At 40.1% G+C, this 22,001-nt stretch overlaps 1 protein-coding gene across 1 annotated transcript in view; it reads left to right on the top strand.

The window, feature by feature from the left end:
* The window catches only part of tox3 (TOX high mobility group box family member 3), a 196,345-nt gene that overhangs the window by 110,658 nt on the left and 63,686 nt on the right, over positions 1-22,001 (top strand). The window contains exon 2 of the mRNA XM_061922170.1: positions 13,068-13,133. Coding sequence (XP_061778154.1) covers positions 13,068-13,133 — 66 coding nt within the window. The remainder of the gene's footprint in view (positions 1-13,067; positions 13,134-22,001) is intronic.

Raw genomic sequence — 22,001 nt, 5'->3', positions numbered from 1 at the left:
TCTGCAAAAAGCAGAGACCTAATCCTGCGGCTACCAAACCGGAACCCCTCAACGCCTTGACTGCGCCTAGAAATTCTGTCCATAAAAGTTATGAACAGAATCGGTGACAAAGGACAGCCTTGGCGGAGTCCAACCCTCACTGGAAATGTGTTCGACTTACTGCGGACCAAGCTCTGGCACTGATCGTACAGGTGTTTATAATGTGAAAATGAAAATGGCGGGTGTATTACCTCGGTGATGTCACGTTCTGACGTCATCGCTAAAAGACCGATAAACAGAAAGGCGTTTAATTTGCCAAAATTCCCCCATTTAGAGTTCGGAAATCGGTTGAAAAAATACATGGTCTTTTTTCTGCAACATCAAGGTATATATTGACGCTTGCATAGGTTTGGTGATAATGTTCCCCTTTAATGTAAAACAAATATCAGTTCCTCCATGTTGCAAACAGAAAGTGTACTACCTTGGACAATAAAGACTAATCTGCGGGCCCTGTCTTGGAAATGTTAGACAGCCTAGCGCTATCAGCTGCTATCATCTGGGCCAATGTTCCTCCTGCTCGGATATCTCTCAGACCCCAATTTGCTATCCCGTGGAAGAAGTAGCACACTTCGGAGATAAGTTCGGCTCCGGGTTAATTACCAGATGAGTGTCAAGTCTCCGAGTTGCGAGTCCTTCTCGTATAAATCTCTAAGTTCTTCTCGGCGGAGAGTTCAGTAGGGCACAGCCCAGGTATGATGACACCAGAGGCGGAGAGTGCGCAGAAACCACCTGCTCTTGACAACGGCCTCCTTGCCGCCACTACCCGTCGATGCGGAACGCTGTTAACACGGCTTCTCCAGCCCCCTCCCTCTCTTTCTCTCTCCAGGGCACAGACTAATTAATGGATACCATTCCTACTTGATTAGCCCGAGTCCTTTCGGTAATTACATTCGCATACTAACCGCTCAGAATAAAAGGAGGACAGGAAAAAAAGAAAACAAAAGGCTTGGGAAAATATATTAATGCACTTCTCCGCCGGCTCTGATCTTAATTTGTTTCTGCTATTGTTTAGCCTGGTCCTATAGATAAGAGTCCTTTTCATTTCTCCCGCTCTTCATCAATTCCTGGTGATGTTTTTTTTAAGAAACATGCAATAGACATGCCTGACAATGGAAAAAAAAAACTTTTTTTTTTTTTTTTTTTTACATGAAGCATGTCATGATTGTTGCGGCAGCCCCCCCTTTTTACCCGTCACCGTCAGGTCCTGCGTGGGTCGGGGCTGCCCGGCTCCCCTCGCTCCACACAGAGGTGCATTGTGCTGCAGCTGCTAGCCCATAATTCTTCATTCTGTGTCCTATTGTTCCGACCTTTCACCACGCTTGTGTCCCCAAAGAAAGGAAGTGGCTGCCACTTTTGCAGCAGGCAATGCGCAGGGGCGGGATGGGGCGTAAAGGGGGGTCGGAGGGGGCATTGGGAGGGGGTTGTGAAAACATGTTATTTCTTCGCAAAGTGCTTGGTTTTTAATAGCTTATCGACTGTCTTAAACACTTTTGTGTCCTTCACAGCGTGGCACTCACCGCCGACCATTACTCTAATACAAGAATGTCTTTTTTCTCCCCTTTAAGACAACTTAGTTATAAGAAAGCGTAGTCAGTCTACAGCTTGTATAGCAGTTTACTATCCCCTAAAACTACTCAACACTAAAAAGGGGTGGGGCTGGGTGATACAGACGAAAAGGTATATCTCCATATATTTTTACTTAAAGTCAATATTCGACATACATATATATATATATATATATATATATATGTAGGTAACACGCAGGGACATTAACACATCCGACACGTACGTAGGATTAACCGAAGGAACGTTTAAAACCAGATGGAATAATCACAGGGCCTCCTTTAGAAACCCAACTTTACGCAATTATACAGAACTCAGCAAGCACATTTGGAACCTCAAAGACAACAATGTTGAATATTCAATAACATGGCAAATTCTTGCATCCAGCACACCTTACAACAGTGGTAATAAAAGATGCAACCTATGCTTGAAAGAGAAACTGTTTATTATATATCACCCAGACCTGTCATCCCTCAACAAGCGCAGTGAAATCATTTCAACATGCCGCCACAGACGGAAACACCTCCTAGGTAACACATGAGCCAATCACCACACCCTACGCCTGCCTGTACCCACCCACTCTGTGCCCTATATAAACCATTGTATGTGAATTCTTCCACTAAAATCTCCTGATGATTGAGGGAAACCCTCATGAAACAGTTCTGTAGAGATGAGGTAGTCTTGTGATTTTTCCCACACCTATATATATATATATATATATATATATATATATATATATATATATATATCCATCCATTTTCTACCGCTTATTCCCTTTGGGGTCGCAGAGGCGCTTATGCCTATCTCAGCTACAATCGGGCGGAAGGCGGGTAGACCCTGGACAAGTCGCCACCTCATCGCAGGGCCAACACAGATAGACAGACGACATTCACACTCACATTCAAACACTAGGGCCAATTTTAGTGTTGCCAATCAACCTATTATGTCTGCAACCAACGATTAATTTGATAATCGATTAATCTGTGTCACGCCTGTAAATCTGGTTTTATGTTTGATCATGTTTTGTTTTGTTTTCTGGACTCTTGTTCCGTTTTTTCACTTCCTGGTTTGTTTTTGTTACCATAGCTACTCATTAGTTTCCACCTGTTTCCCCTAGTCACGCCCCAATCATCAGCCTCTCACACGTGTTTCTAGTTACCACGGCCACTATTTATGTCACTTGCTTTCTGTTTATCGTTCTGGGATTTTTGCATTCTGCCTCATGCCGTCATGCCTTCACGCACCCTCGATTACCTTGCTATCCATGCCCCCTTGTACTGGTCACAGTCAGTGTTTTTGTGTTATTATTCATAGTTCTGCCACAGTGCAAGTTTAAGTTTAGTTCATTGTCTTTCATGCCATCGAGCAGTTGTTTTATTTTCCTGTTTGTATTTTTGTAGCCAAATGTACCTCTTTGTGAGCGCCCTTAGTTTGTTTATTTTTGTATTTAGTATTCCAAATAAACAACCATGTACTCACAGTCACGTCTGGCTCGTCCCGTATTCTCCTTGCATCGAAGAAGCAAAAATAATCCATGTCCAGGTGTGACAATGTGTCGATTATTGCTTCGATTGATCGATGAATTATCGGATAAAAGAGACAAACTACATTTCTATCCTTTCCAATACTTTATTTAAAAAAACAGCATTCTGGCACCATGTCCTTTCGACTTGCCAAATAAAACAAGGCAAGTGTTACAACAATTTTATTTTTTTTATAAAGTGCACCATTGTCATGCACAATAGCAATAATTTTGCTTAGGGGAATTTCAAACCTGGCTATTACCTATTCCAACCATTTTGCAATGTTGGATGTTGAATGTCTTTCCTCTAGTGGCATGGTCATAAGACAGATCGACTTCATGTTCCATTCGTCTCCAATGTAACAACATGTATTGCCAAAGTGGCTACACTTGTCCACACATCAGTAGTGAGAGCAATTTTGCTCTGGGTGGCTTTTATGTCAGTCTGCACTGCATGAATGTCTGCTCGTACTTCCTCTCCATCAGTTTGGTAAAATAGTTCCTCGAGGGAAGAGTGTAACCAGGGTTGTGGACGTTAATCATTTGTCTAAAACCTTCATCCTCCCCCATTGATATTGGCCTCATGTCAGTTACCAACATATTCAGGATAGCATCAGTCAATGCATCCGCTTGCCGTGGTGTGCAGACCTTCCTTTGTACCAGGTCGCTAATGCTGGCTTGTTTTTTTCTGAAATGAGAGAAACCATATTATGAACGTACATAGTAGCATCATTTACATGTAACTCAATACATACTCAGTTGATTTTATTAATCATTTCTGACGTAGAAGACAAATACGCCACCAAATAAAAAAAACACCTTAAATTAAATAAATGGACATTGTAGTTGCAGAATACACCAATAACAACACAGAAATGTAACTCGCCAGATCAGAACTGGATCAGATATAGTTCACGTTTCTGTTCTGAATAATAAAGGATTCACTTTAGGCTACCTCTGAATAATAGCATAAAATATTCCATCACTTTCATAACGTTTAGTTGTACTAAAGCGTCACTCAAGTCTAAATAGATTTTTATATAGCTTTATTGGGCCCAGCTACATTGATCCATTATGAAACCAATCTGAGATATTTCTGTCCGTTACATTTTTTTCGAAATTGGTAAATGTGCATTTTATCTCTCAAAACGGAGTCAAATGTGCCGGAGACACATTATCAGCCCCGCGTTGCAACAAAGACATAAACTTTAATGTTACCCACAAAAAAGCTGAACTTATGAATGCCTGTTGCGACTCAAATCAACACAGAAAATTAAGTCGTGGCACTATCCAAAAAGTTCCTAACACTCTGAAAGTTAATACACAACAGTTGCTGCTGTGCTTCCTTAAGAAAAATCTCCTCGCGGCTGAAACTTATAATACAACGTTTTAGGAACGCCTCCAACTGTGTTTAACCAATCAGCGATTGACAGCACAGCCCACCCCCTCTAAAGTTCCTTGAACAAAGTCCCACCTGGGCACTCGGAACTAAATATAGTTCCTGAAGAAGAGAGTAACTAAAGTAAACGCAAAATTATTTAAAAACGCTTATAAATCTTATACAATGTTGAATCTGCAGGTGTTCTTGCAAATGAGATGATGTATTACATTTCTGGTACATTTCTTTCAGAAAGCAAAAATAAGACCGAGCTTAAAAAGTAGATGTGTTTCTGTTAGAGGAGTTCAACTGTGGAACAGCTTGGATGATTCCTTAAAATGTTCCAGTTCCATTCACACATTTAAAAAACACTTTAAGACCAATGTCTTGAAAAAAAATATATCACTCTTTAATCAACATTGTAGCTAATACTATGATTAATGTAAATTAAAAAATAAACGTGGGATATAAATAATAATAGAAGTACAATTGTTTATATAAATTGAAGTGAAGTGAATTATATTTATATAGCGCTTTTCTCTTGTGACTCAAAGCACTTAACATGGTGAAACCCAATATCTAAGTTACATTTAAACCAGTGTGGGTGGCACTGGGAGCAGGTGGGTAAAGTGTCTTGCCCAAGGACACAACGGCAGTGACTAGGTTGGCGGAAGCGGGAATCGAACCTGGAACCTTCAAGTTGCTGGCACGGCCACTATGCCAACCGAGCTATACCGAGTTATATATTGTATATATAATTAGTGCAAAAGTTTAATACGTACACAGGGATATTTCGCGTGCCTGTACTGTGTATAAAATTTAACTACGTTCATTTTGTTTATAATGTGTATTTATAATATGTTGTGCAAAGGACATTTTATAATTTTCGGAAGTTTATTTTGTACTTGACATTGTTTATAGGGTTAGGCGCAATAAGTGTTTAACTTCAGCCTAAACCCTTTCGGTCTGCAACATTTTCTATTTTCAATCTATGAATGTACAACTGTTTGTTTGCTTTGTTGACCATTGACCGAAGAACAATAAATAAATATAAATACATGCTACATACAATGTTTTTAAACTAAAACTAAACTAAAACTACTATTGCCTTCATTTCACATTTTTGCAAACAATAAAAAAAACGACCAAATGAAGGTTTTAGTAAGATACATGAGAAAAGGATAAATTATGATCTAATCACTTAAGTATTGTTCATATAACGATACTACAACAGGTATCAATAGTATCGACATCTGGATCGATTACGCCTACTTTACCTTAAAGCTTGGGTTTAGCTTCTTAAGTCGTCCTGTTCAGTGTGTGTTTGTGTGTAGCATGCTTAGCCATTAATTTTCCTTTAACCCTTGGAAGAAACATAGTTTATTTTCTGCAATGGTGGTGAAGGTTAATATCTTCGAAGCCGTACCACACGGTGGATAGACAACAGATTTGTTGCAACCTGGTCTCAAATTTGAGTCGATGTTTGGGGAAGACACACGACTTCCTTCCAGTCATGTAAACACTGAAACACAGCTGCAGTAAAGATGATTTGGGATAGGGCAGCTCATCAGTCAAAAGGCAAATATCGTCCTGTATCCCATCTGTAGTTTGAGGTATTGCACTTATTCCACACCAGCTGCTTGGTTTTAATGTGCATTTTAGTCAGATTAATTTAATTTGATTATCAAACAAGTTGAAAAACGTATTCGGGTGTTACCATTTAGTGGTCAATTGTACGGAATATGTACTGAACTGTGCAATCTACTAATAAAAGTTTCAATCAATCGATCAATCGCTAATGTTAATCTTTAGCACGTCTATGGAAAATCCAATGCAAATTAGCATTGAGCTACCCCATTTTGAAAAGTGGGGCCATATTGTACTTTTTTCTTTGTTGACATGGAAAATTGTAACCTTGAAGTAGTCCAGCTTAGTCCGCTCTTACTGCTTTCCTCCTTATTTACCGGCCAAACCGTGCAACTATACGTGACATCACTGCCAACAAAAAAATATGGCAACGTTTAATTTTAAGTGAATCAGTGCCAAGGTAGTACGGATGTAATTCCGTCGGCCCCGAATTTGGTACTCAACACTTAGCTATTGTCTCAATCACTTGCAATACACATGAGTAGCAAGATCATCTTTTACCCTACGTCTTGGTGGTAATATCCCGGTCCTGCTTGCATGAGTGCTTCCCCCACTATGGGGCGCTACGGTTCATTGCGTAAAATATGAAATCCAACATGTACCGTGACATTCTGAAGCGCAGCATTCTCTCCCCCACCCCCGCCATTCCTTGGATAGTACATTTTTACTTCTACACAAGCTCTCCCGTCCAAAGGCAAAACCCAGTAACTCAATTTTGGTCAAAACTGAGCTGATAATAATGTTGGAGTTCCTAGGTGATATGCTTTACATTAGTGTATGCGATATTGTAATTTGTTCCGTAAGTAAGCTGTTACACGCATGGCAGGACCTAGCAACTACCACATAACCGCGTAGATACAACAGAAAAACCTAGTATCTCAAGGGACCAATCGGAGCTTCTTTGTCAGTCGCCTTATTGTCTTTAATGAGACATTTGCACGAATGGGGGCCCACGGTCAACCTGATTATGTGATATTATGGCAGGAGGGGATATTTGGAAGATTGGCCCAGGACGTTGCAAGCACCTTCATTAAATGTATTGTTCTTGATCCTTCCCCTTGCATACTCTTTTGGGCAGATAACTCTGGAGGTGAAAATAAAAACTGGACGCTGTACACGGGTCTTGCCCAATGTGCAAACGCAGAATGGGGCCCACCTGAGATTGTGATAAAATACCTGGAGAAAGGGCACACGTTCATGAGAGCAGATTCAATCCATGGCTCAATCGGCAAGAAAATGAAAGCTCAAGAAAACATCTATACGTTTGATGACTTTGTAGATCTTTGCAAGACAGCATCAAGATAGATTTGTTTTCTCAAAATCAGCTAGAAGTGAGTTACTAGGTTTTGCCTTTGGACGTGAGAGCTGTACACTGACAAATTGAATTCTATTGAGGAGATGAACTGCCATAAAAAGGGTTGCTGAAATGTGATGGTCTGGACTTTTGCTGAAATGTGTCTGAAGCATCAAAGTAAAGCGAATGGGTACATGGAAAATGTTCACCTCTATATAACTTGGTGACTATAAAGGAAACTGTTGATTCAGTGACTTTTAGCGCTGGAGGAAGACAACTTTCAAAGTTTTTTGCATTATTTTATGCAAGTATTAATGACATATGCTGATTTCATACCCTCAGCATATCATAGCGCTATTATAGAAGGGGTGTCCAATTTGCAGCCGTGGCTTTTTATTGAACTACCACATATTCTGGAAATAAAATTAGCACATTGCAACAAGTTTTGAGGTGAAAAAGTATGCAGCTATTTTACCTGTTTGTGATGCAAACATGTAAATCTGCTGATTCAGCACGGGCCTCCCCACAATCACAGCCAAAGTGGCAGCGTGAGAGCACTGAAGCCGGGTCAAGCCAGTGTGTAAACATTCAGCGGCAAGTGCTTTTGAGCAGGGGGGTGCGGCACCCTATTCTGGCCCCCCCATGCACGAGTTCCCAAAGGGCCAAAACCCCAGCCCACCCTCAACCCAATGTTGCCGCTCCATACACAAACTTTGTTTACATGCACACCACACCTAATTAATGCATTTAAAAATAAATAAATAGATAAATAAAAAAATTTGGTGAACAAAAAAGACATTAGAACGAAATAAAAACAGTTCCATAGTACATTAGTACTAGTAATTAATGAAAATTTGTAAAATGAATAAAGGTTAGTATTATAAGTGGACCAGCAGCAATCATGTGAGCTTAACGGACTTTATCCCTTGCAGACCATATTGATATATATCGTAGGAACCAGAATATTACCAACAGAAGGAAAAAACCCTTTTGTGTGAATGTTTTTAGGTTGGTGCACTAACTGTAAGTGTATCTTGTGTTTTTTATGTTAATTTAACAATAAAAAAAACATATATATTACTGCATGGTTTTGGTTGAAACCAACTTTTTAAAACTAATCATTTATAAGGTTTTGAGCTTTCAAAGATGGGAATAAAATATCTAAAACATAAGCCTTTTTAAAAAAAAAAAAAAAGTTCTATTAAAAACAAAGCCAACCAAATTTATTATAATATTGTCAGAATTATTTTAATGTAAACTGTGATTATCCACTTAAATATGATTATAGGTATGTGTGAACTAGAGATCAGCTGATACTGTTGGGATGATCATACAAATCTTAATAAATATGACTATATTATTATAAATTCATCTCCAGGGAGTTAAGTTCCCCCCTGTATTTACAAACCCCGTTTCCATATGAGTTCGGAAATTGTGTTACATGTAAATATAAACGGAATACAATGATTTGCAAATCATTTTCAACCCATATTCAGTTGAATATGCTACAAAGACAACATATTTGATATTCAAACTTTAGAATTTGATGCCAGCAACACGTGACAAATAAGTTTGGAAAGGTGGCAATAAATACTGATAAAGCTGAGAAATTCTCATCAAACACTTATTTGGAATCTCCCTCAGGTGTGCAGGATAATTGGGAGCAGGTAGGTGCCATGGTTGGGTATAAAAACAGCTTCCATGAAATGCTAAGCAATTCACAAACAAGGATGGGGCGAGCTGTCGTATTTTAGGCTTCTTAATACGCCACACATTTTCCATGGGAGACATGTCTGGACTGCAGGCGGGCAGGGAAAGTACCTGCACTCTTTTACTACAAAACCACGCTGTTGTAACACGTGGCTTGGCATTGTCTTGCTGAAATAAGCAGGGGCGTCCATGATAACGTTGCTTGGATGACAACATATGTTGCTCCAAAACCTGTATGGACCTTTCAGACATGTGTAAGTCACCCATGCCTTGGGCATTAATACACCCCCATACCATCACAGATGCTGGCTTTTGAACTTTGCGCCTATAACAATCCAAATGGTTATTTTCCTCTTTGTTCTAGAGGACACCACGTCCTCTGTTTCCAAATATAATTTGAAATGTGGATTCATCAGACCACAGAAAAAACTTTACACTTTGCATCAGTCCATCTTAGATGAGCTCGGGCCCAGCGAAGCCAGCGGCGTTCCTTGGTGTTGTTGATAAATGGGTTTGGCTTTGCATAGTAGGGTTTTAACTTGCACTTACAGATGTAGCGACCAACTGTAGTTACTGACAGTGGTTTTATGAAGTGTTCCTGAGCCCATGTGGTGATATCCTTTACACACTGATGTCGGTTTTTGATGCAGTACCGCCTGAAGGATCAAAAGTCCGTAATATCATCGCTTACGTGCAGTGATTTCTCCAGATTCACTGAAGTTTTTGATGATTTTACGGACCGTTAATGGTAAAATCTCTAAATTCCTTGCAATTGCTCGTTGAGAAATGTTGTTCTAAAACTGTTCGACAATTTGCTTACAAATTGGTGACCCTCACCCCATCCTTGTTTGTGAATTACTTTCCATTTCATGGAAGCTGCTTTTATACCGAATCATGGCACCCAACTGTTCCCAATTAGCCTGCACACCTGTGGAATGTTCCATATAAGTGTTTGATGAGCATTCCTCAACTTTATCAGTATTTATTGCCACCTTTCCCAACTTCTTTGTCACGTGTTGCTGGCTTTCAAATTCTAAAGTTAATGATTATTTGGACATCAAATATGTTGTTTTTGTAGCATATTCAACTGAATATGGGTTGAAAATGATTTGCAAATCATTGTATTCTGTTTATATTTACATCCAACACAATTTCCCAACTCATATGGAAACGGGGTTTGTAAAACCTAGCGACGCCTCGGTTTCTATCTTTAATATAGGCTCCTTGAATGCACTACTGTTCTGCAAAAGTGAAACTTTCTCCTATGCTTCCACAAATAGATGTATTATATATTTACCTTTTTTTCTACCACCTCACCCTTGTGTGAATGCTTAAAGAATGCAAAAGTGAGCTTTGATGACATTTACCATGAATTGATTAACGTGGACCCCGACTTTAACAAGTTGAACAACTTATTCGGGAGTTACCATTTAGTGGTCAATTGTACGGAATAAGTACTGTACTGTGCAATCTACTAATAAAAGTCTCAAGCAATCAATCAATCAATTTGTGTTGAGTGGAGTGTTCGAAGCTAGACTTGCTGCCATCCAGCTGGAACAAACCCATCCATCAATCCATTTTCTACCGCTTGTCCCTTTTGGGGTGGCGGGGGGTCGCTGTAGCCTATCTCAAGTGCATTCGGGCGGAAGGCGGGGTACACCCCGGATAAGTCGGCACCTCATCACAGGGCCAACACAGATAGACAGACAACATTCACACTCACATTCACACACTAGGGCCCATTTTAGTTTTGCCAATCAACCTATCCCCAGGTGCATGTCTTTCATTTTGCATTTATTGTTGTAGGTCAGGGGTGTCAAACTCAAATACAGAGTGCGCCAAAATTTAAAACTGAACAAAGCCGCGTGCCAAGGTTGAAGAAATTAACCTTTTAATAGGGACCCAAACAAGTTTTTCATTGAATATTGAACAAGCGAGGCTTAAATAGGGCAGCATGGTGGCAGAGGGGTTAGTGCATCTGCCTCACAATACGAAGGTCCTGAGTAATCCTGGGTTCAACCCCGGGCTCGGGATCTTCCTGTGTGGAGTTTGCATGTTCTCCCCGTGACTGCGTGGGTTCCCTCCGGGTACTCCGGCTTCCTCCCATGGAACAGGCAGAGCTTATATAACGTAATAGTGCAAAATCAACTTTCAATAAACATATGAAAAAACATCAGTGGTATATTAAATAAAATTTAATTTAAAAAATGTAATGCCTCTTTTCTGTTTGCAGCCTTCTGAGGTAAATCTCAACATTAACTTTTTCCACAGGCTAACAAATTTGAAAATAAAATAAAAATGAGGTGGGCAGGGTTTGATGGTAGCAAGGGGTGTATATTAAAGTGTTTCGGTAGAGTTAGTGCCGCAAGCGGTTCTGGGTATTTGTTCTGTTGTGTTTGTGTTGTGTTACGGTGCGGGTGTTCTTCCGAAATGTGTTTTGTCATTCTTGTTTGGTGTGGGTTCACAGTGTGGCGCATATTTGTTACAATGTTAAAGTTGTTTATACGGCCACCTTCAGTGTGACCTGTATGACTGTTGGCCAAGTATGTGTGTGTGAAAGCCGCATATATTATGTGACTTGGCCAGCACGCTGTTTATAAAGAGGATGTGACGGCATGTTGTAGAGGACGCTAAAGGCAGTGCCTTTAAGGCACGCTCCCAATATTGTTGTCCGGGTGGAAATCGGGAGAATGGTTGCCCAGGGAGATTTTCGGGAAGGGCACTAAACTTCGGGAGTCTCCCGGGAAAATAGGGAGGGTTGGCAAGGATGAGTATTAGCGGTGAATGTGGTGTTACCGCCGGGCCAGCTCTAATGTTAATTTGATATTGCCTCAAGGGCCTGATGAAATTAAACGGCGGGCCAAATTTGGCCCGCGGGCCACAGTTTGACACCCATTTGTATGTAATCTTAGATCGGGTGTGTCAAACTCATTTTAGCCCGCATGGAGAAAAACCTATTTCCACGTGGGCCGGAGAAGTAAAATCATGGGGTAGTAACTTAAAAATACAACTACGACATCTTCAGATTGTTTTCTTTGTTTTACTGCAGCCCAAAATAGAACAAGCACATTCTGAAAATATACATATCACAAATATCCCTCTTGACAAAACACTTCAAGTAAGTTAAAAATTCTGAGGAAAATAATTTAAAAAAACGCCATGAAGAACACAATGAACTTAGACTTCATTTGATTGATTGATTGAGACTTTTATTAGTAGATTGCACAGTTCAGTACATATTCCGAACAATTGACCACTAAATGGTAACACCCGGATAAGTTTTTCAACTTGTTTAAGTCGGGGTCCACGTTAATCAATTCATGGTTCATCTCAGTGTATCTACAAAGCGATTCAACTTTTAAGTCACAGCCCATCTAGGATTGAACAAAAAACAAAATAAAGCATAAATAAAAATTCTTCCATGTATTAAGTACCTCATTCGTCATTTCCACTGTTCACGTTCTTTAAATGTGCACAGAAGACAATCATTTTCACAGAACTATATCAATGTGCAGTCTGTCATGCGGCATTTTAAGTGAGGTTGTCAATTGTTGTCGGGGGGGAGGAATCACTGCCCCGCTTTACTGTGTACCGCTTGCTTGGTATACGTGTTCACCCCGGTATAAACTATTTGCTGGCCTAACAGAATTGCTATTGTGACATCCAGTGGACACATTTAGAACAGCAGTTTCTTTCATTTAAAAAAGCAGCTCAATTTTACACTGAGCAAACTCATTGAAGCTGTTCTTAGACGAGTACTTTGATTCAGGCAACCTTTCACAGCTATACTGTATTTATTAAAAATGACCATTTACGACAACAATTTACATATTTAAATGTCAAGAAAAATACATCTTCATACACGCACAGTTTAATGCCACTGCTGATTTTGTTTTGTCTGTTCTTTTTTCCAGTTCCAAAACAACAACAACTACATGAACATGTCGGAAGCTAGCGGCACCCTGCTGAATGCTGGTGATGTAAGTATGGCGTTTTTGCGAACCCCTATTTAACCTTTCAACGATCACAGTTCACTGTACATCCGGGGTGTCAAACTAATTTTAGATGGGGGGGCCACATGGAGACAAATCTACTCCCAAGTGGGCCGGACTGGTAAAATCACGGCACGATAACTTTAAAATAAAGACACCTTCAGATTGTTTTCTGTGTTTAAAAATAGAAGAAGCACATTCTGAAAATGTACAAATCATAATGTTGTTGTTTTTTTTTTACACTTACATGTTGCGGTTAATAGTATTTTATCTTTATATGTCGTTATTTATATTTTCTGAATGAATGAAAAACCCCCGCCTCCCCCAACCCCACCCACCTCAACCGACGCACGGAGGGTAATGGGGGTGTATAATGTAGTCCGGAAGAGTTAGGGGTGCATGGGATTCTGGGTACTTGTTCTGTTGTGTTTATGTTGTGTTACAGTGCGGACGTTCTCCCGAAATGTGTTTGTCATTGTTGTTTGGTGTGGATTCACAGTGTGACGCATATTAGTAAGAGTGTTAAAGTTGTTTATATCAAAACCCTCAGTGTAACCTTTATGGTTGTTGAACAAGTATGCCTTGCAGTCGCTTGTGCGTTGAGTCTAAATGTGGCCGGCCGGCACTCAGATAGCATAGTGTTAAAGCGAACGCGACGACATGGTCGAGAGGACGTTTAAGGCATTGCCATCACGGCACACCCTTAATATTGTTGTCCTGGTGGAAATCAGAGAATGTTATCCTGGGGAGATTTCTGGGAAAACCTCCCGGAAAAATGGGGGGGTCGGCAAGTATGCAGCTGAGCCACATCAGAGTGATCCAAGAACCGCATGCGGCTCCGGAGCCGCGGTTTGCCGACCCCTGATCTACAGAGATACAAAGAATTGCTGTTGCAACATCCAGTAGACACATGTAGAAGAGCTGATTCTTTCATTTTAAAATTTCAGGTTAATTTGTACATTTAGCAAACTCATCCCGCGGGCCGGATAAAACCTGTATGCTGGCCTGATTCGGCCCGCGGGCCGTACTTTTGACACCCCTGCTGTACATAGTGATTTGGAGGGCATTCAAAGAACTAATGACTTTATTGTCAAAAACAATACAATTGTACACGCTTGACTTTCACACCGACGGCAATCAATATTTTAAAACGCCTACAGAGGCAGACAAAGCTGTTGATACTTCAAATGCAGCTACTGCCATCTTGTAGAGATGATTTAAACAAAAATATATACATCAGGAGGTTGCTCACAGCCACAGGTGCTAATACAATGTTGTTTCTATTTTATTAAATATGCTTTTTCCAGTAATTTCAAGCCGTTTAACTGTTACACAAGTGCCCCAAAAAGTGAGCTTCTGTGCAGTAAAAATATAAATTGGGTCCCCACCGTTAACTTTGACGCATGTGACCTTAGGGGTGCTCTATCATGCAAGTGTAAAAGGGAGTTAGCAACTCCTAGCATCCAAACTCCCTTTGCATTTGACAGTTAAATATTTAGCATACATTTTAATATTACTGTCAGTTTTTTGGTAAAATTGCATGAATTATACAGCACAGCCTGAAGAAATACATGTTTATTGCCTTCCATTCTGCTTTCAGGTTAATGGTCTTCAAATATTGATTTTTAACTGATACCGTTTTGTGATGGAATCACACAAAAAAAACATACAAAAGCAAATAATAGTTGTTGAGTCTTGATGCTCACCGAACTGAAATCTGCTGATGTACTTTCCAGACTCATATTTCCTGATATTTATGGTGGAATTCTGACTTCCAATAGTGTTGCAGATAGGTGTGTCCCAATCCAATATTAAATCTAAAATCTTCAATAAAAGAGTTGCATTAAAAAGCAGTCCTTTTACATTGACTTGTACAACGCTGGACAGCCAGTTAACACCTAAATGTCCTGCAACAAACTACGGCCTGCGGGCCAAATGCGGCCCGCCGACATCATGAGTTTAAGAGATTGCATTCATTTTAAAAGTCTCACCAGTTTAATGCTGGTTTTTGTCACCATCTTGCAGACATCGCACAGGTCTTATTAGAACTATGCACAGCATTTACTTATTCAACCTAATGCAAACAACCTTTCCTAGTCATGGTGCAAAAAAAAAAAAAAATATCTAACCAACACAAAGTTTCAAAAGACATGGTCACTGAACTTTATGGATAATATTCAAAACGTCCGTCACCATAAAAAAATTCTGAATTAAACCTGTTTAAATCCATTACGAAGCATGATGGGAAAAATGCAAAACACTCTCCACATCTACCCATGTCTGGCACATTTTAGCTGCTGGATATTTCTGATTGTTCACAAAATGTAAATGGAGTCCTCATGGAAATAAACAAGGTAAGAGTCAAACTTTCAAATACTTTTAATATCCAATTACATTAATGATTAATTGTATATCAATTATATCTGTATAATATGTACACATATATATTTGTATATGTGTTACTCTACAGGACTTTGGGACTTGACCAATTTTATTTTTTTTCCCCAATGCTGTAAAAACCACAGTAAATTTCAAAATGTTACCATGAAATCTATTGCTACTTTTACATTGCACAATTTGATGCATAACTTGCTTTTAAATCATTATTATTGCATCAAAAACCGGAAGAGTTAGTGCTGCAAGGGGTTCTGGGTATTTGTTCTGTTGTGTTACGGTGCGGATGTTCACCTGAAATGTGTTTGTCATTATTGTTTGGTGTGGGTTCACAGTGTGGCGCATATTTGTAACAGTGCTAAAGTTGTTTATACGGCCACCCTCAGTGTGACCTGTATGGCTGTTGACCAAGTATGCTTTGCATTCACTTGTGTGTGTGTGTGTGTGTGTGTGTGTGTGTGTGTGTGTGTGTGTGTGTGTGTGTGTGTGTGTGTGTGTGTGTAAAAGCCACAAATATTATGTGACACGCTGTTAGTATGGAGTAAAAGCGGACGTGATGACAGGTTGTAGAGAACGCTAAAGGCAGTGCCTTAAATGCACGCCCCCAATATATTTGTCCAGGTGGAAATCGGTATAAATTCAGGAGAATGGTTGCCCCGGGAGATTTTCGGGGGGGGGGGGCATTTAACTTCAAGAGTGTACCGGGAAAATTAGGAGGGTTGGCAAGTATGATGTGGTCCTGATGGCTTCATCTGACCGGGATCTTAAGCTCTCACTGGATCAGTTCGCAGCCGAGTGTGAAGCGACCGGAATGAGAATCAGCACCTCCAAGTCCGAGTCCATGGTTCTCGCCCGGAAAAGGGTGGAATGCCATCTCCGGGTTGGGGAGGAGACCCTGCCCCAAGTGGAGGAGTTCAAGTACCTAGGAGTCATGTTCACGAGTGAGGGAAGAGTGGATCGTGAGATCGACAGGCGGATTGGTGCGGCGTCTTCAGTAATGCGGACGTTGTGTCGATCCGTTGTGGTGAAGAAGGAGCTGAGCCGGAAGGCGAAGCTCTCAATTTACCGGTCAATCTACGTTCCCATCCTCACCTATGGTCATGAGCTTTGGGTCATGACCGAAAGGATAAGATCACGGGTACAAGCGGCCGAAATGAGTTTCCTCCGCCGTGTGGCGGGGCTCTCCCTTAGAGATAGGGTGAGAAGCTATGCAGTCCGGGAGGAACTCAAAGTAAAGCCGCTGCTCCTCCACATCGAGAGGAGACAGATGAGGTGGTTTGGGCATCTGGTCAGGATGCCACCCGAACGCCTCCCTAGGGAGGTGTTTAGGGCACGTCCAACCGGTAGGAGGCCACGGGGAAGACCCAGGACACGTTGGGAAGACTATGTCTCTCGGCTGGCCTGGGAACGCCTCGGGATTCCCCGGGAAGAGCTGGACGAAGTGGCTGGGGAGAGGGAAGTCTGGGTTTCCCTGCTTAGGCTGTTGCCCCCACGACCCGACCTCGGATTTTCGGAAGAAGATGGATGGATGGCAACAGCAATGGTTACAGCGACGCCGGGCCAGCTCTAATGATAAATTGATATTGCCTCAAGGGCCAAATTAAATTACACGGGGGCCAGAGTTTGACACCCATGTTTTAGATGCTGTAGTAACTTTTATGATTTAAATATTTGCAAATCCGGTAAAAAAAAAAAAACATGACAGGTTGTGTGATTTAAATACGAGGCTCTCATTTGCTGGTGAAACCTTTTCATTGGCCCCCCTTTCTATGAATAATAGATCTCTTTTTTTTCATTTCTTTGTGCCTCGTAATTCACTTCTTCAAGGACGTGGCTCAATATAATAAATCATATCGTCCTCGCACTTTTCACACACATGAATCCCAGTTACTCCATCCGTCTCCGTTATTTTAATTTTTTTATCCGCCTCATCCTTTGACCCGGAGACAACAACCGCTGACCGTCCCCGGGTTGTGAAGGACTCAACTTCTAAAGAGGTGGCGTTGATGTGATCTGACCGCACTCTCGACATCTTGGAAATATGAGAACACGTGCCTGGTTTGCATTTACAAAAGACCTGATAAAAGACCTAGTTTTTAAGACGTGAGATGTCACCAAAAGCCAATGTTGCTAGATTCATAGTTATAGGGTTACGGTTTCTGAGCGTGAAACCCTGGAATGCGATACGTCCTCCGTATGCACGGGTCATTATGGACCACGGCTACATGGAGACCCCCGAGAGTTCAGGACGAAGGGGGATGGGATGGTCTGTGTGGGGGACTTTGGTTGGCAAAATGGGGGTTGCTTCTTGAGTTTAAAGAAAATGGGAAGGTGGGGGGAGCCAGCCAAGCTCATTTGCACTTTATCAAAAGGAACAACTGTTTCCAATGTTTGGGCACAGATGGTTCTGCTCCTCGATCAGGAGGAAAGAAGGCGAGATAAAGAGGCAGTGAAGAGGACAAGGAGCGCTGGAGAAACATACCTCGCCGTGGTGGAACATTCCAGAAGAAGCTTGTTTATGTGGCAAATGCACGTCGGGTGGGAACATACAACAAAGAGGCCTGTTTTTTTTTTTTTTTTTAAACACCCAAACTTGGAATAATACACAGTAGTCCAATAAACGGACGGTTGTGAACTGCCGTGACGTCATGATCGGAATAGTTCATTATTAAAAAAAAAAAACACTCCAAAAATTACATTAAAATAATATTTATTTTGGTTTTTAAGGATCCAAAACAACAATTAATGTTTCTCCTGCCAAGAAAGTATATTGTGTGTCTATTTAATGTAGAACATTTTCTATTGTTACTGTTTCTTAAATATTTTCTGTTACGCCCCCTGGGAAGAAGACAACACTTTGGCTTGTGCAGCCCTTTGAGACACTCGTGATTTAGGGCTGTATAAGTAAACATTGATTGATTGATTGAATTTGCGTTCCTCCATTTTCTGTGACTATACATAAGCAGGGGTGTCCAAAAAAAACAAAAACATTTTCATATTAATCTCGATTCTATCAATTAGGAATTCTTAATTAATTTTAAAAAATTTAAAACCGACCGAAAACCACAACACCACCATCACTGTTTATCCATCCATCCATCCATCCATCCATTTCTACCGCTTGTCCCTTTTTAGGGTAGCAGGGGGTGCTGGAGCCTATCTCAGCTGCATTCGGGCGGAAGGCGGGGTACCCCTTGGACAAATCGCCACTTCATCGCAGGCCACTATCTCTGTTTAGTTCTCCAAAAATATAGATTGTTAAATTTCAAATCCATCCATCCATCCATTTTCTACCGCGTGTCCCTTTTTGGGGTCGCGGGGGGATGCTGGAGCCTATCTCAGCTGCATTCGGGCGGAAGGCGGGGTACCCCTTGGACAAGTCGCCACTTCATCGCAGGGCACTATCTCTGTTTAGTTCTCCAAAAATATAGATTGTTAAATTTCAAATCCATCCATCCATCCATCCATTTTCTACCGCTTGTCCCTTTTTGGGGTAGCGGGGGGGTGCTGGAGCCTATCTCAGCTGCATTCGGGTGGAAGGCGGCGTACATCCTGGACAAGTCGCCACCTCATTGCAGGGCACCATCCCTGTTTAGTTCTCCAAAAATATAGATTGTTAAATTTCGAATCCATCCATCCATCCTTTTCTACCGCTTGTCCATTTTTGGGGTTGCGGGGGGTCGCTGGAGCCTGTGTTACCGATCAACTTATCCTCAGGTGCATGTCTTTGGAGGTGGGAAGAAGCTGGATCCTTCGAATCCTAAATAACACTGCACCAGCACCACTTAAGCACTTTGTCCAGTTTACATCTGCTGTGACAACTACAAACACACAAGCCTCCACCAGGGGTTAGTGTAGCATACCCAGATTTAACACAACTTTTCCACAATCGGTCTTTTCATATAAAGCGATAAAAGAATGGAACGACCTCACAAGTCCAACAGATTACTCTTCATTCATAATTGAAGTGTAAAAAGTGGTTTTAGAGCAATCAAAGCCGCTCATACGGTCACTATAGTTTACATGTCAACTTAATGTATGTTATATTTATCCATGAGAGCATTTTGTTGTAAACTGTGAGGTGTGTCTGTTAAACCATGGTTGTGTTTTACAAATGATGCCAGATGTGAACAAGAGCATGTATTCTCAATGTGTGATAATGTAAATGAGGTGTGGTTGAATTGTATGATAAGTATGTCTCAATAAAAAGGCATTTTATGACTTTTCTTAATTTGATCACATGCTATGGTATAATTGTATTGTTATATATACATATATATATATATATATATATATATATATATATATATATATATATATATATATATATATATATATATATATATATGTGTGTGTGTGTGTCTATATATATATGTATATATATACATATATATATACACATATATATATATATATATATATATATATATATATATATGTGTGTGTGTGTATATATATATATATATATATATATACATATATATATACATATATATATATATATATATATATATATATATATATATATACATATATATATATATATATATATAATCTTATTGCATGATTTTTGTATTTATTTTTATTTTATTTTTTTCAATATTTCCTGTCCAGCCACTAAATTAAATGATATTTTTGATGTAAATGCCCATATATGCTGTACAGATTTACAAACGTTTGTACTTTAGAAGAGAGAAGTGTTGGATCATTCTATTGTTGCCTTATTTGTATTGGACATTATTAGATGTTTGGGAAGCATTTTATGAAACAAAACCATTATTCTTTTAAGTAATATAGAAATTGATCAGAGCTGTTTATCTATTTTATTAAGAAATGCAGTTATTCATAGAACTGGCATCCAATGTTATTTAAAAAGCATAGATTTTGAATCAAGGACCGAATGCATCTGAGATAGGCTCCAGCACCCCCTCGCAATCCCAAAAGGGACAAGCGGTAGGAAATGGATGGAATCGTTTTGAATCAAGAATCAATTCTGAATCCAATTGTCACCCCTAGAATCGAATCGAATTGTGTGGTGCCCAACGATTCACAGCCCTATTAAATAGAATCATTTGTCTATAACATTGTTATAAGTACACCTCTGCGTAACATCGTAGCCTTATTAACATTAAAGAAAACAGAAAAAGAAAGAAATATATATTAACTTACAACAACAATGCATGGAGGCCGCCAATTTTCCAATGTATTTGACACAGTATATCCCGTCCTCTTATGGCTACTTGTACGTAACTACGTAAATATGTACTTATCGCATACATGCATTCATTAGCTTTAGGTGTTGTTAGCGAATATTAGTGATTTGGATAGCTGTCATTGAATGTATATTCTATCATAACAACATGATTGCGGAAAAGTGTTTTCGTTGCTTCTCTTGGACTGCTTTTGTATTGTCATGATCCGTTGCCCGGATCATGCTTGTTTAGTTTTTGACTCCCTCGGTTCCTGCTTTGTGCACCCCTGGGTTTGTGTTTTAGTTGCAATGGGTGCAGATTAGTGTCACCTGCTTCTGATTAGTGTTTGGGACACCCACCTGCGGCCGGGCACCAATCAGAGAGCTATTTATTCCTGCTGTCTGGCTGTCTAATTTGCTTCCATGCCACAGTTACAACATCTACCGTATTTTTCCGAGTATAAGTCGCTCCGGGTATACGTCGCACCTGCCGAAAATGCATAATAAAGAGGGAAAAAAACATATATAAGTCGCACTGGAATATATGTCGCATTTTTGGGGGAAATTTATTTGATAAAACCCAACACCAAGAATAGACATTTGAAAGGCAATTTAAAATAAATAAAGAATAGTGAACAACAGGCTGAATAAGTGTACGTTATATGACGCATAAATAACCAACTGAGAAGGTGCCTGGTATGTTAACGTAACATATTATGGTAAGAGTCATTCAAATAACTATAACATACAGAACATGCTATACGTTTACCAAACAATCTGTCACTCCTAACTGCTAAATCCGATTAAATCTTATACGACTAGTCTCTTACGTGAATGAGCTAAATAATGTTATTTGAAATTTTACCGTAATGTGTTAATAATTTCAGACATAAGGCGCTCCTGAGTATAAGTCGCACTCCCAAACTATGAAAAAAAGTGCGACTTATAGTCCGAAAAATACGGTACTTATTTGATCCCTGAGCTACGTTTCGCCATTTGCTTGCCCCTTCATATGCTAACCAAGCGTTAGCTTCTCATGCTATAGGCACGATTGTTTTTTATTTTTTATTTTTTTTTGCATGATTCGTGGAGAATAAATCATTGTCTCACCTGCACCTTGCCTCCGGAGTTCCATCTGCATTCGGGGATAACAATCCACACAGTAAAATGCGACCCCGCCGTAAACACCAATCATTGTATTCGATAAAAAATGTTAGTACATAAACTTTGTTATTGTGCTAAATATAGAAAATTGTGAAACAAATGTGTTC

This window comes from Nerophis ophidion, linkage group LG02 (assembly GCF_033978795.1).
Source record: "Nerophis ophidion isolate RoL-2023_Sa linkage group LG02, RoL_Noph_v1.0, whole genome shotgun sequence".
Classification (NCBI taxonomy): domain Eukaryota; kingdom Metazoa; phylum Chordata; class Actinopteri; order Syngnathiformes; family Syngnathidae; genus Nerophis; species Nerophis ophidion.
Note: the sequence above shows the minus strand (reverse complement) of the source record. Positions and strands in the feature narration are given on the sequence as shown.